The sequence below is a fragment of the Castor canadensis genome, chromosome 8 (genome assembly GCF_047511655.1).
Source record: "Castor canadensis chromosome 8, mCasCan1.hap1v2, whole genome shotgun sequence".
Classification (NCBI taxonomy): domain Eukaryota; kingdom Metazoa; phylum Chordata; class Mammalia; order Rodentia; family Castoridae; genus Castor; species Castor canadensis.
Window position 1 is genome coordinate 110,333,294 of NC_133393.1, and position 15,671 is coordinate 110,348,964.

The following is a 15,671-nucleotide window of genomic DNA, read 5'->3' on the forward strand; positions in this document are numbered from 1 at the left end:
ATAATTATAGTGCATTACTGAAACCAGAAATTGTCACAATATAATTAGGCTAACTCTGATTTCACCAGTTTTTGTATACCTTTACATTTGTGTTAATCCTTATCATTTTCTGGTTTTTTATTACATGCCATATAATTACCATCAGTGACCATAAAGAAATTCCTTTTGGTGCCATTTTGGGTCTTTTGTATATTGTGTGTGGTGGCTTATCTTGATTGTCAACTTGATTGGATTGAGATGCCATGGAGATTAGTAAAGCACACCTGGATGTGTATGTGATGGCCTTTCCAGAGAGGATTAGATCAAGAAGACTCTAAGCTAATTAATCGCTTAATCCATTAATGGATTCAGGTTTTTGACTAGGTTATTGGGAGATGGTAGAAATTGGAAGATAGGGCCTGGTTGGAGGAAGTAGGTCATTGGGGGAAGGAAGAGGGTGCTGTCTTTGAAGGTAATATTTTGCCCTGGCCCCTTCCTGTCTTTGTTTCTTGGCTCCATGAATTGAACCACTCTGCTTCACCACCCTCCTTTCCATGATGAACTGAAACCTCTGAAACCATGACCTAAAATATCTTTCTTTCCTTAAGTTGTTCTGTCAGGTATATGGTTACAAAGACAGAAAGGTAACTAACATACCTTGCATTATTGTCCTGTTCATTCTGTGTCTTCGAATGTCTCGCATACATTTATGGTACTTCTTTTACTATTCTTGCCTTTGTATTACTATTACTATTCTTCTATTTGTATCATGACTGGATTTATTTCCATTTGTATTTTTCCTTGTTATGGGTTATATTTCCTGCTTTTTAGTTATTTTTTGGGGTAGAGCCTTGGTGTTTGCCTGGACTGTCCTGGACTTTGATCCTCCTAGTTACACCTCCTGCACAGCTGGGATTACTGGAGCTCATTACCACTTCCAGCTTTTTATTGGTTGAGATGGAATCTCCCTGACTTTTTGCTCTCACTGGCATTAAAAGTCCATCCTCCCGTTCTCTTTCTTCCCAGTGGCTGGGATACGGGCATGCACCACCACAGTGCCTAGCTGTTTTCTTGCTTTTTGATTAAGTACCAGACGTTTAATTTTGTGTTATTTTTTGCTAGAGTGTGTTGTGTTATTTTATATGTTGTGGACTTAATTTTGAGGTACGGATATGTTACTTAGAATCAGTTTGATATTTTCGGAACTTGGTTTTAAGCTTGTTAGTGCTAACCCAGAAACTCTTTTAGTTCAAAACTTGATTTGATTGCTAAGGCATTCATTACCTTCTGAACTATAACTTGATACACCATGTCGAGAGGCCCTTCTGGTCTTGTTGATCTGAATATGAGCTTGAGGATTGTTTTGACTTCTTCAAAGTCTTTTTCAGTAGACTCAATATTTTTTTTCACATGCATTCACAAATCATTACTCAGCTTAAACCTTAAGAGGATTTCTCTCTCTAGATCTTTGGAGATCTTTTTGTGCAGCTTCTGTCTGCAAATTCTAGTTACTTTGATGTACCCCTAACTTGGTACTCTGTTAGACCATTGTTTAACTCAGTAAGAACACTGGCTCCAATTCGGTTCTACTTTCCTCTCCCTGTCAGCCTTAAAACTTCATACAATGAGCTGGAAGCAGTGATAGAGGTCTTTTCATTTATTCCTTCTTCTTGTTGACATGTGTCCTGAGATGACAGTTTAAGTTTTTGAAAAGCATTATTTTTACTTATTTTCTCTAGTTTTATAGTTATTTAAGGTAGAAGGGTAAAAGTAGTCTCTTCTATTATGGAGGACATCCCTGTCTTGTAGAAAATTTCATTGTAGCTTTGCAAAATGTAGTTGTCTTTTCTGACTTCTTTAATATTTGCAAGGCTTTTTGAGAAAAGTGTTTAAACCTTGAAAAATAGTATGTTTGTTCTGCTTGTTTTTTTTTTTTTCACCATATACTCATTCTCTATTTTTCGGGTATCGTTTTATTTCCAATGTGAAGATTAACATACAGTGTGTTACTGAACATTTTTACTTAATATAGTGAAGATAGTGGTGATAAATGTTAATTTGTTAAATGTGTTAAATATTTTTATTATTAAGGTGTTATTTAAAATAAAGTCTCATTCCTAATTATCCTCTTTGGATAACTAGGTTGTGTTATTAAAGATGTATACAGCATTGGGTATTAAAAATTACCTTGCTTAATTTTAGAACTTAAGCATATCTCTTGATGAACATATATGCTTCGTGGACTTTAAACATAATATATTTAAGAAGTAAAACATTATTACTCTATAAGTAATGACTGAAATTTTAAACTGTTATCCATTGAATTCAGTCACCATGAATGCATTAATAAGACAGGTACTATTTTAAAACTTATAAAACTAATATTAAAACAATGTTTAGAGGGTATGTAATCACTTTGTTTTCTTTTTGTGACACTCATGAAAATTAAATTGAAGCTAAATGTATTTTACTTAACTACTCTTGGACATCCAATTCACTTAATAATTTTTTTCATTTTCAGTAACCTAATTCCAGGCTAGTGATATGTAGCTCAGTGGTAGAGTGCTTGCCTAGCATGTACAAAGCCCTGGGTTCAATACCCCGCACCATGAAAACAAAACAAATAACTTAATTCTTTGCTAAATGGTAAGGATTACAGTTTTGGTACTAAATACACTAATGATTTAAGAAAACATTCTCCCTTAACTACTTTTGAGATATAAACCAAATTCCAAAGGTACATATAAATTTGGTAATGAGCATTTATAGTTTTGCCATAGAGTCAAACATCTTGAAGTAGTTCAGTCAGATGTATACAATGTAAGATGGCCAAAATTAGTGCTAGACACCTGTGGATCACGCCTGTAATCCTAGCTACTTGGGAGACTGAGATCTGGAGGATCAAGAATCGAGGCCAACTGGAACAAATAGTTCCAGAGACCCCCATCTCCAAAATAACCAGAGCAAATGGATTGGCGGTGTGGCTCAAGTGGTAGAGTACCTGCTTTGCAAGTGAGAAATCTTGAGTTCAAGTGCAGTCCCACAAAAAAAAATATGGTTAAAATTGAGTTAAACTTAGTTCCCACTTTGTGATGATCAAGCATAAAATAGGAGCCAGAAGATAGGTTTTTGTTACATGGATTCTTTGAAAAGATTGTAACTAATAATGTTAATTTTGCATTATTTAGTTACTTAAAAATGTTTTCTTCCCTTCTTAACAGATTCTGTTTTTAGAGCTAATCTATATATGTATGTGTGTGTTAATTTTAATAATACCAATTCACTCTTGAATGAGTTACTAGTTTTATTACCCCCTCCCAAAGTATATTTCATATGATACTAAATAATTGCTCTCAAATTTGAATATAAATTTTAGTGGCTAGCAACATTATTAATTCAGTAGATATATACAATACTTCCTTAGGATAAACATTTTACTAAAACTTAGATGATATTTGTCTTGTAAAAATGCAGTTATAAATCTTTGTAGACATTACCTTTGAAACTTTGAACTTTCAATGTATATTTCTGAGATAGCATTTGTTGTGACTTATCACCTCTTCTTCAGTGATTTTTTGTTTTTTAAACCTGAGATGTATACTGCCTAGTCATTTGGGGTTTATTTATCACTGTTCAAGTTAAGAAAATGTGTCTGCCTGTTTTTGCTTAGTGCCAAAAAGTGAATTCTTTTGGAATATACATGAAATTGGAGGCCTGAAGGACAAAGACATCATTAGAAGTTGGCATTTGTTCTTCACTGGAATAAACAATATTGGAATATTGAATTGGGTTTATATCTATCAATCATCTTAAAATATGATACATTCTCATTTTACAGCATAGAAATAAGCCTCATAAATGGCTTGAATAGGTAGCTGTATAAATAACTCACATTCCTCTGTATCATTCAATACATAAACATTTTGTGGGGGAAGAGTATGTAGTTAAATGACTGAATCTGAGTTGTGTGGATATTTGTGAAACAAACTAGAGAAGAGTTAAGAGAAAAAAAATAGGTTGGTTAAGGGATGAGCTTTTTTATCCACTTCATTTTTACTCACTTTAGGTTTCTTCTTTATGCGTGATGTCTGCTGCACAGTTGTAATTGGAGAAAGAAGGAGTGGAAGGGAAGAGTTTTTCATCTTTAATAATCTCTATCTCAATAAAGTATGCCTGCCAGCCTAGCTTTCCCTAAATAATAGAGGAAAGATGAGTTAAGAGTATAAGACAGTTATTATTTGTTTTTTGTTTTCTGTGTATCATACTGGATATTTTTGCTGTGGTTCATATATTTACATGTTAGTAATTTTGATGGCTTTTGGATAATTCCACTCTAGAGGGAGAACTGGTGGGCGGTCCTTCCTGTGACACGACCCTTGAGTGACAGTTCTGTTTGATTGCCTCCAGTACTGTGAGGAAAGGACACGACTCTATGGTGAGGACTGATGGACATACATTATCTGAGAAAAGAAACTACCAGGTAAGGCTTTTCTTTTTTTTTTTTTCCTCTCTGTTGGTTATATAGTTACACTGAAATAGAAATGCTTATTTTAATAATGATTGTTTTTTAGTATGAAAACAAATTTTCTATTGTATATGTCAAAACTTAGGTTTGATTTGTAATTTATGACCTTGTGGCTAGATTTAGAAGTAGTGGTTTAAAAACAGTGTTGATTGCTTTTACACTCATGTTTTAACAATAAGTCTTGGGCTATATTTTGTGTAAGAGAGTTATCCCAGAAATGTAGACAAAATAGGATAGAATGTACAAGGAATAGAATTGAGACCCAGAATTTTCAGTGACCTAAATTCTTTTGAATTTTGTTTAGTTTGCGGTCTTTATAATGCTTGTTTTCTCCTTTAATAAATTGGTTAATAATAGCTGTTCCTTATATAGTGTGTAAGGATGTAAAATAGTTGAATTGTAACATCCCTATTTTTCTCTGAGTTTTTAAAAGGTGAGTTTTAGAGATAGTGTTATTAAATAGTGATAGTTTTTAAAAGAACAAGCATAACATTTGAATTTAATTTTCTAAAAGGAAACCTGCTTTATTCATTTGGTAATGATCCAGTATTAAATTATATAGTAATCTAGAATGTAGCAAAATAAAAACAAAAACATATGGGCATCTTGCGCATATAGGTATCCAACTTTCCTTTCCCCCTTACCCACCAGTTTCATTCCTTCTAGGTTGTTAAGGCAGCTAGTTAGGATAACAGCAACTTAACTACTCAATTATCTACCAGTCATTTATTTTAGAGTAGTTCATCCTTTCTTCCCTCACATTGGGAAAGTAAACAGTGGAGAAAGTTGTAAATGAATTTTTATTGTGTATACTAGCAAAGTGCCTTCAATTATAAGAGCTTCTGGTTTGGGCACTGTCCTTAGTAAAAAAAAGATGCTTTTATATTTAACCTTCTAGAGTTTCTCCTAACTTGATATATGACATTTCTTGCCAGATCTTTATGACTTTAGTAAGCCAAAGTAAGTTGGGACTGTCCCAGAATGGTTTTCCCTGTAACTTTTTTTCTGATTTGTCCTCTTAGACTTGACCAGCATAGTCTTTGCTCTTTATATGTACTTGCTTTAGCTTCTCCTGTCTTACAACCACTTCCAACAACTCTGACTCTTAAGATTTTGATTGTCATACTTCTTGAGTTTTTGCATCTTTTGGTAGGTTCTGCTAAAATTATTTAAAGAATGTTGTGATTATAAATTATGTGGAATTTCAGTGCTCATAATCCAGTTTTTAAGATGTGAGTATAGAGCTCGTGTATGGTTACACAGTATAGTTAATTTGCCTCATGGAACCATATTCATATGAAATTCCAAAATTTTTACTTAAAAGAATAAAGCAAACATGTTTACACATGAAGAAATTTGCTTATTCCTACTTATGCTACTCTAAAAGTACTCACTTATTTTAGTGTTGTAATTTACAAATACAATTTTTTTGAGCTTACCTGAAAAATGCATTCATGGTTAGGGCTTTTCTGGCTGAAAATATTTTCCCGTTTGTCTTTTGTTGTTACATAGTGATTCTTAATGTGTATTGAAATATTCTTGAAAATAATTGTTTATATCTGGATTGCAAAATTATTTTATTTTGAAGCTTCCTCTGAAAAGAATTTTGAAAGAAACATAATAGCCTGTCCAATATTATGATGAATATTTATGAGATCAGAGATTCAAATGAATATTTTAAAAATCACCAAAGTAAAATTTGTATCTATACTAATATCTCTTAGAGTTGGTGTGTACTAGGATGAAACTGATGTTTCGACTTTGGAGGAATTTTTTTATTTTTCATGGTTAAATTAGAAATTTTTTGTATACATGTTCGTAACTAGCTTTTGAGGGTTCTTGATTCTTATATTTATTGAAACAGCCTGATAATAGGCTAATATTCAAGTTTAATAAGAAGGATAATGTTTCTCTAGTTCTCATTTCCTTGTACACCTGACTAAAGCCTTAGGAATTTAATCTAGGAAGATGCGTTCTCTTACCCCTGTGCTGAAAGTGACTTTCAGATGGGCATGGGTTGAAGGTTTTTACAGTAGTATCTATTTTGTATGTTTTGTTTCTCACTATAAGCCCAATTGGGTATTTGGAGTTTGAGTACAGCAGATGCTTATTTGCATAGATAGATTGGTGTATCAGTTCAGATAAGAAAATTCATTTAAATGTTTCACAACTCATTCTTTTTGGACAGATTATCAAACCTTTCCCAAGGAAATGTAATGTCAGGGTTTTTTCCCCCCCTTGGAATTTTTTTGTATTTCTCTAATGTACATTAATATATCCTAGATATGAGCATGCATAAATCTAAATAATCTTGTCCAGTTGCAATTTGCAAGGTTTTGTTGTTTGTTTGTTGTTTTTTTTTGCAGTGCTGGGGATCAAACCTAGGGCCTCCCATATACTAGGCAGTGCTTTTCCATTGAGCTACATCCTAGCACACAAATCTAAATCTCTGGTCCCTCACATGGTTTTTACTTTTCCAGTGCCTCTTCTGTTACTCCTTGGAGTAGGTTTTTCCATTTGGTAATGAAAAGCTGCATTTAGTTTATCTGCCATGTACCTTATATACCCTCAAGCCTTTATATATACCAGTTCTCTTCATGTAATGAGTCCTCAGCATTCTTTGCATGATTGAAGAATTTGATTTCTGATTTTCAAGAAGCCATTCTACATTGGGCTCAGTGTTCATTTTCCTTGCTTTCATAGACTTTCTGTGTAGTTCTAGTTTTATGTTTACTATAATATATTTTAGGCATCTGTCTTTGCTTTTCTGAAGACCTGTGCAGTCCAGTACTATAGGCACTAGCCACAAATGGCTGTTCAAACTCATTTAAATTAACTAATATTATAATTTTAGTCTGTCAGTCACATAAGCCACATTTAAGATGCTCTATAGCCACATGCTGTAGTGACTGTCATACCTAAACAGTGCAGATTAGAATGTTTCCATCATTGCAGAAAATTGCCAGACTGTGCTGAAGTATGTAATAAGCTTCCTGAAAACTGGAACCGTATCTCTGTTTTTTTGGGGGGTACCTTTAGTTCCTAATGTAGGCGTTCAATGCATGTTGTTTCAATAAAACAATGAAAGAACTTAAAGGAAGAAATGGGGAATGTGCTGGGTAATCTCTTACTGATATTTCTAAGAATTTTACTCTGAATGGAACTTTTCAAAATGAGGTCATTTCCTTTTTTTCAAAATTTTTTGACATTACTGGGGTTTGAACTCAGGGCTTCACACTTGCTAAGCAGGTGCTCTACTTCTTGAGCCATTCCATTACTCCTTTTTGCTCCAGTTATTTTTGAGATAGGGTCTTGCTTTTTCCCTGTACTGGCCTGGACTGCAGTTATCCTATTTTGTGCTTCCTACAGTAACTGGGTGACAGGCGTGCACCGCCATACCTAGCTTTTTCTGTTGAGACAAGGTTTTGTGAACGTTATCGCCTGGACTGTCTTGGAACTGCTACCTTCCTGATCTGAGTTTTCCAAGTAGCTAGGATAACAGGTGTGAACTACTTGTGCTCCTGTACCTTGTCATTAGTTTTTTAAATAACAAAAGTTATTAGATAACAAAATACATGCTTCTTGCAAAAATGTTGAAGAAAAAATATAAAATATAGTGTGAAAGTTCACCTTCACAATTTGTTCTTAACTGTTTGGTGTGTATCTTCAGATCTTTCTAGTGTCTGTATGAGTGCAGATGTGATTTGTTGTCTTTGTTTTAACAAATAGTATTTTGCAGGTTGCTTATTATACTTTATATTTCCACATCTCACCCCTTCCCCTGCCTTGTTTTATAGGAGTGATGTTAGTTTGAATTTTGTCTTATTTTTATTTTTATATTTTTATCACATGTGTGTGTTTTCATGTATATAGGTATATCCTTTATTTGTACCGATTTTTGGAAAGTGGTGCCTTATTCCATTGTTCAGAGTAGGAAAAAAATGTGGAGTATTTCTAGCCCACCCAAGACCCTAAACAATTTCCTACATACCACTTAAATACAAAGCATCTATCCGACAAATTCACCAAGGATTTCTGCATGATATAAAACATGTAAAACACAAGTTACTTAATTATTTAATACACACAAAATGCATTAGTAGTTAATATTTCTATTTAGTATGAAAAAGTTTTATGTAGTGATATCTATAAGAAAACATTTTTATAAATAAGCAATGAAGGTTACCATTTTCATTTTTAGAAGTTATAAACTTTTTTAAAGTTATACATTACTGAAAACTTTTATGTCTGTAGTTCAGATGGATCTTTTAATTGATGATGTCTTAAGAGTTATAGTTGTGTCATAGTTACCTTGTGACTTTCTGTGATTCCTTCTATCTAAATAGGATTAAAAACCACTAGCATCAAAACATCTTAACAATCTACAACATATAGCATGCTAAAGATAGATAATGAATATAAAGAACACTTAGAAAAATAAAATCAGTGAAATATTTTTTAAATAAATGCTTACCAGTTGAAGATTTGTCATGGTAGATCTCTGGTATACAAAAGCAGGAGAGAGAGGTTTTAGTCAAAGTGACTTTTTATGTTTCATTCACTTTACAGTTGCTAAAATCACATTGCTCCTAGAATTATGTTTTTTAATGTGATGCTACTGTTCATTATGAGAGCATATAATTATGCTATCAGCAACAATAGTCCCTTTGACTCCATAGCGTAAACTTATAAAATTTGATGTTTTATTTGGCATTCCTGGCTCCTCTTTTCTGTTTTTTCTGGCCAATCAAGAATATAAAATTAAATGAATTCCCAAGTTCTTCATTGGTTGACTTGCTGCTGTTTTATTTTCAAACACGTTTTTCCTTACCTTCTGAAATCATGAATCAAGGTAGCATTTTTTTATTTTGCTTTTGAGATAGGTGTCTTGCTGTTTTTGAATTAACTTTGCCAGGATTGGCCTTGAACTTGCTTCTGTCTTCTAAGTAGCTAAGATTACAGAGCATGCAACCACACCTGAGTAACATTTGGTTTTTAAATAACAAGTTTCACCAAGACCCTTGGTTTATTGTATCTTTAGAGCCTTGGTAATTTTTTTTTTTAATAGTTTGCCTAGGTCAAAAGAAATTCTGCTAAATAGTTAAGCCAAACCACATAGTGTCTGACAGGTGCTATTGTGCCTCCCAAAAAGTTTTAAAATATCTGGTGGCCATACTTATTTTGGAATTGTGTTGCTCCTTTTGGGAATTTAGGTACTAGGCTTTGTACATAAAATATTAAATGTTCTCTTTAGAACAATATTTATATATAAGTGATTTGCTTCAATTACGAATGTGGAATGGATTACTAAGTTGAAAATTAACACGACTACAAATATTTCTGTGAGCCAGGGGAAAGTATAGAAGTAAGCAAAGTTATCTTACTTAGATTTTGAGATGATAGTACTGATTATGGCAGTTTAGGGGTATTTATTTTTAATCCCTTCCAAATTCCCACATAAAAATAGAACAGCTAGACAGCAAAACCAAAACCAATGAAAATGGAATGAAATTGTGACATGTTACTCACAAGAACTCCAAAATACATGTAAATGAGAACTAACAAAAGATCTACATTTATCAGTGTTTGTGGATAAAAAGTAGAGAAACATTGAGATGTCTGATGGCCTGAGAATAGAAGCACCCAAAGTATTCAGCAGGCATTCCACTGGTAAGTATGATTAGCCAATTTGAAACTGGAATAGATTTTGCCAACTTCATTAGATGAATATAAGAGGACTTCATGGTAAGGATAAAGTGGCTGGAGCAGCCCAGTTCTGTCAACTCTTAGGAGTGATCCACTATTCCTCCCACTTAGGAGGAAGAAAAATAGAGCAATGGGCAACAGAAACATGGAAAGAGAAGGTCCAAGTAATAATGCAACAGGGTAAGAGAGCTTAAAAAAAAAAAGCCAATCATATTTTCAAACATTACATGAAAAGAAAAACAGAAAATGGAGCTTTATGAAATTAGAGAGGTTATCTCAAAGTCATTTTAAAATTTCAGGAATACTAAATACAAGAGATCTTCTAGGATTTTTTTTAGTGTTTGTTCCACTTTGAAGTTCCATCCACACTGTTCATATTGATCTGACATTTGATAATGTCAGAATTAAAATTTTTCCCAATCTGTTGAGGTGGTGTTTGAACCTTATTGAAATTAAGTAAAATATTCTCCTATGTAGTCATTTAAAAGATTTTTTATTTTGCCTTTTATATTTAAATTTTACCTGAAATTGATTTCTTGTGTATATGGTGTGTTAGGAATCCAATTATTATCAGTACCTAGATAATAAATTAAATGAGCATCATATATTGATTTGTTCCACCTTCCTTATCAGGTCCTTTGTTAATGAGGTTTCCTTACGTGCATAAATTTGTCTCTATTCTGTTATTTTGATGTGTTTGTGCGTGCACTAGTATCATGTTTTCAGACTTTTGTAGTTTTGTGTTAAATATTCATGTCTGTCTATTAACTTTGGTCTTCATGAATGTCTTGACTTTTTTTGGTCATTTGCTTTATGACAGATTTATTGAGCCTAAAGTGGAATTGCATTGACTTTTATTTTTATTGGGGAACAACAGATAGAGGTTTATCATTTTCTCACTATTCATGAATTCATTTTTTAAGGTACTTTCTTTCGGTATTTTCTCTCAAATTTATATAGATTTGCAATAGATTTCAAAATCTGTAGTTAGATTTATGCCTAAGTTCTTCTTTGTTGAATTTTTTTTTTGGTTGTAAATGGTATTTTTTAAAGATTATATTAGGTATTATTGTTAAATTGAAATACAGTTAACTTTTTAAATTGATTTTTGTATCCATTAGTATTAACAAAACTTTCTTGTTTTTGTATTTTATTCATAGTTGTGTTTTGATGTTTTCATGTAAATGTATCATTTGGAAATGACAGTTTTGGAACTTCATGATTTTTATGACTTGTATTCTTTTCAGAACACAGTTCCTCTGACAAAATATTGAAAAGAAGTATTAATAGTAATATTTCATCTTACTGTCTTACAAGGAAAGCTTAAAGTCACCATTAAATAGGATGTTTGATAAGAGAATTTTTTGTAGATATACTATATTAGGGTAAAGGAATTATTGTAATGCCACTTTCATATGTGTGTATTTAACATGTATATACATATATGTATGTATATATTTTCTCTGCAGAACCATTTTCATGGTTAAGATTGTTTACTATGTGACTTTTTCCTTTATTAATCAATTTGTTGGTTTTACTAGAAATTAAATTTTAGTATCAGTTACTTTTATAATTTATTTTTGTTTTATATTCATCAGTATTCTTAAATGCTTTCCTTATACTTCCTAGAATTTATTTTATAGTTCTTTAATCTTAAATGTTTGCCAAGTATTCTGTTACCTTTCTGTTGCTGATTTCTTCATGTAATCCTTCTGTGGTTACTGAATGTAGCTAGTATAACACTAATTTGTTTCTGTGCTTAAAATGTTTTGGGGATGTTGAATTTCCCTCTTTCCAGGATCTAGAAAGTAAAGGCACTTCTAAGCCTGCATCCTAGAGAACTGTTAACTGGAGCAACCATTATTTGTCATTTTATCTCTCTCTCTCTCTCTCTCTGTCTCTGTCTCTGTCTGTGTGTGTGTGTGTGTGTGTAAGCAGCTCTACAGTCCCTCTTATTTTTCTCCCTGATTACTAAAGTAATGCACAGTGATATGGACAGTTTAGAAAATGAAGGAAAGTATTTTAATAAGAGGGAAGAAAAGCTCCCTAGAGATAGCTACTATTTCCATTTGTGTAATAGAGAAATTGTGATATACCCACTGACTTGTAACTTTAATTTTAAAAAAAAAGCATTATGAGCATTTTCCTGTGACATACAATATTTACTCAAAATAGGATTCATTTCTGTTGTTGTTGCTTTTTTTGGTGGTATTGGGGTTTGAACTCAAGGCTTCATGCCTTGTAGCCCCCAAACAGGATTCTTAATGATGAAAGCATAACTGATTTAGTGGTTTCTTCCTGTTGAACATTTTATTTTATTTTTATTTTTACATTTATAAATAGCACTCTGATGAACATACAGCTGAATTTTTGTTTGCGCCTTTGAATAGTTCTTCAGAAAACATTCCTATAGTATAATTTCATTGTAACTTTGGATTAAGTAATTGAAAAGTGCTTTGATGATCATCTTTGATGATCCTTGCTTCATAGGTTAGCAGGAGTACATGACAACACATGTATAGCATTTAGCATAGCCCATAGCATATGGGTATATATGAAGAGAAGGCTTTCCCCGACTAACCTTTCCTTAGGTAGATTCCTTTTCCTGCAGCATCTATAGGTTGAACGAGTAGCCCCTGTGTGAAATGCTGAGGAGCAGAGAAGTGCTTGAGAAGATTTTGATGTTTTTTGTATTTTGGAATTATTTGCATAGACTTTGTCAGTGAGAATCCCTAATTTGAGAAATCTGAAGTCCAAAATGGTGCAAAATCTGACCCTTTTTGAATGTTGTGCAGCCATTCAAAAAGTGATGGATTTCAGAGAAATTTCAGATTTTGGACCTGTATTGTAATTAGCCATTACTTTTTAAGTTTTGCCTTCATTCTACCACTGGATCATAAGTAGAGGCCAAGTCAGTCTTTTGTTCTGTTTTGTTTTGTTTTTCTTCTTCTTGCAGTACTGGGAGATCAAATCCAGAGCCTTAAAAATGCTAGACAAGTTCTCTACCTGTGAGCTGCATTCCCAGCCCCAAGTCATCTTGTTTACCAATGTATATTTGAAAGCTCATGAGGGCCTGACAAACAAGTATTGATGGAATGTATGAAAGGTTATTTCCCAAAGCTTTTAATATTTTCTTGCTTTTTTTTTAACTTACATCAAAGCTATGCCAATTTACATTCATACTGACTGTCTGCTTTTCACTTCATTGTCAATGATACTGAATGTGGTTGTATAAAAAGATGTTAATTTTAAAGGTATAAAGTGATAATTTAAAAATTTGTACTGAAAATTTTTTTCTTTAATAGTGTACTTTTTTTTTTTTTTTGGTGAGACTGGAGGTTTGAACTCGGCCTCATGGTGGCAAAGCAGACATACTACCTACCACTTGAGTCACACCTCTAGCCCATTTTGCTCTGGTTATTTTTGGAGATGGAGTCTTGAAAACTAGTTGCCTGGGTTGGCCTCAAACCACAATCCTCCTGATTTAAACCTCCTAAGTAGCTAGGATGATAGGAGTGAGCCACCAGCATCCCACATGAACAATTAATCTTTTTTTTTAATGTGTAACCTGTTTTTATAATCTGTATAAGCATTTTCTGTATATGTTTTTCATTCACACACATAAGAAAACTAAAGATAGGGTTGGGGCATGACTCAAGTAGCAAAGGACTTACCTAGCAAGCCCGAGCCTGGAAGGGAGAGAGGGAAAGCACCTTTAAGGTCTCTTCACCTTTTAAATTGAAACTGGAGATCTTAAAAGATGTGTTTGTACAGAAAAGATCATATAAAAAACCCATTTACTAACAAACTCTAAAAAGTATCTTTTTTTTAAATGATTTGCAGTAATCAACTTTTAAAATTAACCTTTTGATTGTTGGTCTTATTCTTATCAGATAAATACTTCTGCAGTCCTTTTAAGGAAAATTTAATTTTTATAAATTTAAATTTAATAAAGCATTTAGTGTATTTTTTTCTGGTTCATTTATACCTGTTATGTGTTACTGCTTTAGATTCTTGAAATAATTGTGGTAAACATATAATGTATCTTTCTGTCTTTGGCTATTATTAAGGTTTTTTTCTAAATTATTCACTTGGTTTATGATGTCTCTTTGTATGGTTTTGATTATCGTGTGCCTTGTTATAATTCCAAGCACTAGAGTTATGTTTCTTGAAATTTTTATAGTTTATCACTATAAACTACAAAAGGAGGTTTTTGTCATTTATTTCTTTAAATATTTTTTCTGTAGTCTCTGTCCTATGAGAAATCCAATTATGTCTATAATAAGTTGTCCTGAAGTTGTCTCCCAGTTTATTGATGCTCTGTTCCCCCTTTTTTCTTCTGTTTTTTTACTTTGTTTTCAAGTTTACCAATCTGTTTTTTCAACATACCAGTCATTCTACCTTCTTTTATATACAAAATGTAATTATAATGTCCCCTACTAATTGTACCATGTATGTAATTTCTGTCAGTAGAAGGGGTGTTGTTGATTGTTGGGAGTTTTTTACTTCCACATTATCTGTTGTTTTACTACTTCTTTGTGTGATTGGTCATTTTTGTTTGGGTACCAGTCCTTGGTAACTTTATTCTCTTGGATGTAAAACATACTTTTATATTTCTTTTAAAATTCTTCAGGTTCCTTAGTGTTATTAAATTACTTATAAAGCATTTGATCCTTTTGAGACTTACATTTTTTGTTTTTAAGTTTTGTTAAACAGAAACAGAATAACCTTTAGTTTAGGGCCAATTTCCCTCCAGCTACTGAGCCAGTACTTTTCTGAGTACTTTATCCACCATTCTGTAGGTTGTAATGTTTTTCTGTTCTGGTTGGTGGGAACTTAATTGATTCCTAGGCCTGTGTTAGCCTTGAGGATTATTCCCTATGTCCTTTTCCGGTGACTCTTTCCTTAGCCTCTTGTAATTCCCTCACATACTTGTGCTTATCAGTACTCACCTGAAGACTCAATAGGTAACCTCTCCAATCTCCAGAGCTCATTCTTTGCGCAGCATTCTCCTGTGTACTATTCTAGTCTGCTCACTCTGGCTGCTTTGGACTATGCAGACTGTCGGCTGTCCTTCAGTTCAGAGGTTTTTGGATTCCACTTACCTGGGCTGTTTTTTTTTTTTTTTTCTTCTTTGTAGCCTGAAAACTTTTAGTCTATAAGCAAGGGCAGTTGGGCCCCTAGGATTGTTTAGTGTATTTTGTGCCCAACTATTTTTTTTTTTTTGAGACAGAGTCTTGCTGGGTACCCTGTCTTGAATTTGCAGTCCTTCTGTGTCAGTATTTTGTCCACTTTTAAGTTGTCTTGGTGAGGTAGGCAGGAAGGGAGTTCTACTACTACTGCTCCCTCTTGTGTGGAAGTCCTAAGGTTTATTTTTTTAAATTATAATTTGGTTGAAAAGATAGATAAATCATTCTCAATAAAGAGAATAAGTATTTGTGTCAGTATTTAATCATGAGTT

The 15,671-nt window shown here is 33.0% G+C and overlaps 1 protein-coding gene across 6 annotated transcripts in view; it reads left to right on the forward strand.

Annotated features, from left to right (window-relative positions):
* Cnot2 (CCR4-NOT transcription complex subunit 2) overlaps positions 1-15,671 on the forward strand; it is an 87,121-nt gene that overhangs the window by 16,099 nt on the left and 55,351 nt on the right. For 3 of the 6 annotated variants that reach the window (XM_074083892.1, XM_074083898.1, XM_074083896.1), the window contains exon 2: positions 4,387-4,459. The exons of 1 other annotated variant lie outside the window; for it this stretch is intronic. In XM_074083892.1, coding sequence (XP_073939993.1) covers positions 4,387-4,459 — 73 coding nt within the window. Of the gene's footprint in view, positions 1-4,316; positions 4,460-15,671 lie in introns of those variants that run through there. 2 more of the 6 variants (XM_074083894.1, XM_074083895.1) reach the window with 2 other exon arrangements.